General features: G+C 39.1%; 1 protein-coding gene across 1 annotated transcript; it reads right to left on the reverse strand.

Moving 5' to 3' along the window:
* Window positions 1-1,109: 1,109 nt before the first annotated feature.
* LOC138906837 (probable metal-nicotianamine transporter YSL7) lies at window positions 1,110-3,112 on the reverse strand. The gene has a single exon (XM_070196541.1). It carries the CDS (start codon window positions 3,078-3,080, stop codon window positions 1,110-1,112), a length of 1,971 nt encoding a protein of 656 aa, XP_070052642.1. The 5' UTR covers window positions 3,081-3,112.
* Window positions 3,113-3,344: the final 232 nt, after the last annotated feature.

Here is a 3,344-nt window from a genome sequence, read left to right on the forward strand (position 1 = left end):
TAACGACAAGTCTATAGGGGTTTGACATCCGACTCTAAGTGGGCATTTGGACATAAGAATTGTAAAATTCCAAAAAAAGTAAAAAAAAAATTTCAATTGAAAATGGTATTTGAAAATTAGGACCCGTTTGGCCATAGATTTTGCCAAGTATTTACCAAATATTTTTTGGCAAATACATGTTTGTTCATAAATTTTATCCATATTTTGGCAAATTCCCAAATCTGGTTTTGGCCCAAAATATTACTATTACATTTTTAAAAAAATGTCCCAAACTTTTGTATTTTATAAAAGAGCCCATCATTTATAATTTTGTAACAATGTTGTTTCGTCTTCTCGGTAACTCCCAACCAATCATCTCAATACACTACAGATAGGAAATCAGAACATTACAGATTTTATCATCTGGAATGCAACTGAAGATGGGCATTTCTCCAACTATTCTGCAATGCAATTAATCTTACTATGGCATTTTCTTGCACTGTACAGTGTAACAGCAGTACTATATTGAAGCAGAAGCAAGACCAGCTTTAATAGGCATTTGACTGTTGTATTAACAATGGTCACAACATAAAACTAGAATCAGACTCTCTAAACACCAGACCATTATAACTAAAAAGATGAAGAGAAGCATTGAAGACATTAATTACTCTGAAGCAAATTTCCTACTATTATTTTAGTCTGCAACATCTTCCAGCTGGTGCAAGAAGCCTTTTTTACAAGAACCAAATACGACACTCACAGTTACGTTTTATATCTCTGTTTACTCTATCTGTTGTCAACTCTTTTTTCTTTTTTTTGCAGTATATATGAACATCTTAATTAAAAGAAGAAACAAACTACACAATACATTGACGTTACTAACTAAAATCATAATTCATTAGTAGCAGGTACCAACGAAATTTGAAACACGCAAAATACGTCAAGAACAGAAACACAACTTGTATTAATTCTACTACTACAATAAAATAGACAACTTAAAAACATGTCATGTTACGCTAAGAAGACTAAAATAACCAAACGATTAAAAACTTAGACAAAGGGAGATTAAAAAAAAAATTAATCTGTACAACGATTTTATGATCAGGAGCAGGAGGAAAGTGGGACTAAAATCAGTGATGGACTTTCATGCAAAAGGGAGCTTTGACACCAGCAAGAGCAAGAACAGATGCTGGAATTCCCCACAAGGATTCACCACATATTAGACCAGAAGCCACAGCAGGTCCAAAATCTTTAGCTTGCTGCTTGTTCACCATTTCCCAAATGAATAGAATCAATGACCCTATACACATGTCTATGGCAAAGTACCCTCCAAGGTAAAATGGTATAGCCATGCACATTGGACTCGGCACGAACCGATAAATCCTATACTTGGTCTCGAATTTTTTCAGCAGCTGAGTCAGTAAGTTGATCATAATCGCAGCCACAAAGAACCAAATAGAGAGCCTGAGGCAATGTTTGGGTAGACTTCCAAAACCTTCCACGCCAAGTAGCGCGATTCCACGATACATCAATGCATACGGTGCAGGGTATGAACCTTCTGGATCACCCAATTTATAGGCACTGTGGAAAATCCAGAAAACTAGTGGTGTTATCACACAGCCCATGGCAGTTCCAATGACTTGGCTAAAGAACATGGAACGCGGCGATGTTAGCGTTAAGTAACCAGTCTTGAAATCTCCCATCAAGCCCGCAGCTGTGTCGAGTATGCTCATCACCAATCCACATGAAGCAAGGCCAGCAATCACTCCACCATTTTGCAAACCAACCCAATAACTAAATGTAAGGATTGCAATTTTTCCGTAATTTGAGGCCAAAGACCAATCTGTGAGGCCACTTCCATAAGAATTGCAGAAGGCCAAAACTGGAGCAATTACATAGGCAACCAGAATGTGATACCATTTCAGTGAGTGGAAGATAATTGGCACCACAATGATAGATATGACTGCAATACCAACGTATCCGCCAATGGCTGCCCAGATGGGGATCTGGTCTTTCAAGAAGTACTCGTTTTGTCTCTTCGTGTCATAGTCTTCTGAGGACTCTTCAGCTGAATAATCTTCCTCTCCTGATGATTTCCTCTTTTTGAAACTTAAGGTTGTGACCACCAACATGTAAGCAAAATGGAATAGACCATCTCCAAGCATCATGGCAATTGCGATAAATACCCTATATCCTTGGATACCATGAAGACTTGACGCGGATAAGTGGTCAGAGTACCAGTCGCCTTTCTTCGCTTCGATCATAGGCCACATGATAGCCCACGATATAATGGCACCAATTAGCAACGAAACATTAACCATGTAGGGGCAGAGCATACCAACTCCAACATATGTTGAGGAGAAATCAAAATAGAACCTCTTGGCATAGGCATTGAAACCAAATGTAGGCAAGCTACCAAATCCGCAGCCATCTTCACGTGCAAATATCCACTGAACAGCCCCAAATATAAAGCTGAAGCCAAAGGATTTGAACAATGAACCAACTTGTTTCTTGGCCAGCTTTGCTCCCTTAGGAGTGTGAAAACAGTTGATAAGGTAAGCAGTTGCAGTTCCACTCGGATATGTCAACTTGTACTTCATAATCATCAACTTTCTTAGTGCCACAATTGAGAAGAGACCAGCAAAGCTGACAACAAGAAGAAAGGGAAGCATCCAACTAATATCAAGCTTCTTAGTATTATTTGGGGTATTTCCTGCATCAGCCTGAGCTGCTATGAATGGACTCATTCCCAACATATAACTTGCTGTCCCGCTGCTAAAAGCAATGCCAGAAGAAGCAACAACGCACGTCTGGATGACGGTATTCTCTTGCCTAGTAAAAGGCTGCTTCAATTTTCCAAACTTCTCAATAACAGCAGTCCATGACCTAATCATAGCAAACCCCAAGAGCCCCGCGGCCACGTTAAGAGAAGGGATAACACCAGTCGTGAGATTCAGTTTGCAAACAATGAAGTTGAAAACGACGCTCAGAATCAAGCCAGTCACCATTGACCTCAACGTTATTTGCTTCTCCCAGGGTGGTACTTCTTTATCCCTGAATGCATATTCTGTTGATTCATTATCTCCACTTTCCACGCCCATTGATAATTCACACACACACACGCACTACTCTTTTTTTCTTCTTTCTTTGGGTTCTTTCAAATATGATTGAAAGGTGAAGAAAAGTATTTGATGATTTTGTCTTCTGCTTGAATTAAATACTATATTTATAGCCGCAGCGGGTGGCTTATCTTTGAACCAAAACCAAAATGGTTTAGGAGAGGTTATGGCCTTTCGTGAATTAACTCCCAAGGAGTAATCCTAAACCTAAACCTACTAGGTAATTAAAAGTTCCACTTCTGCTAT

The sequence above is a fragment of the Nicotiana tomentosiformis genome, chromosome 2, assembly GCF_000390325.3.
Source record: "Nicotiana tomentosiformis chromosome 2, ASM39032v3, whole genome shotgun sequence".
In the NCBI taxonomy this organism is placed as follows: Eukaryota; Viridiplantae; Streptophyta; class Magnoliopsida; order Solanales; family Solanaceae; genus Nicotiana; species Nicotiana tomentosiformis.

What these genes read in the sequence shown, in the direction of transcription:
- LOC138906837 (XM_070196541.1), bottom strand. Translation starts at nt 3,080, where the DNA reads ATGGGCGTGGAAAGTGGAGATAATGAATCAACAGAATATGCATTCAGG.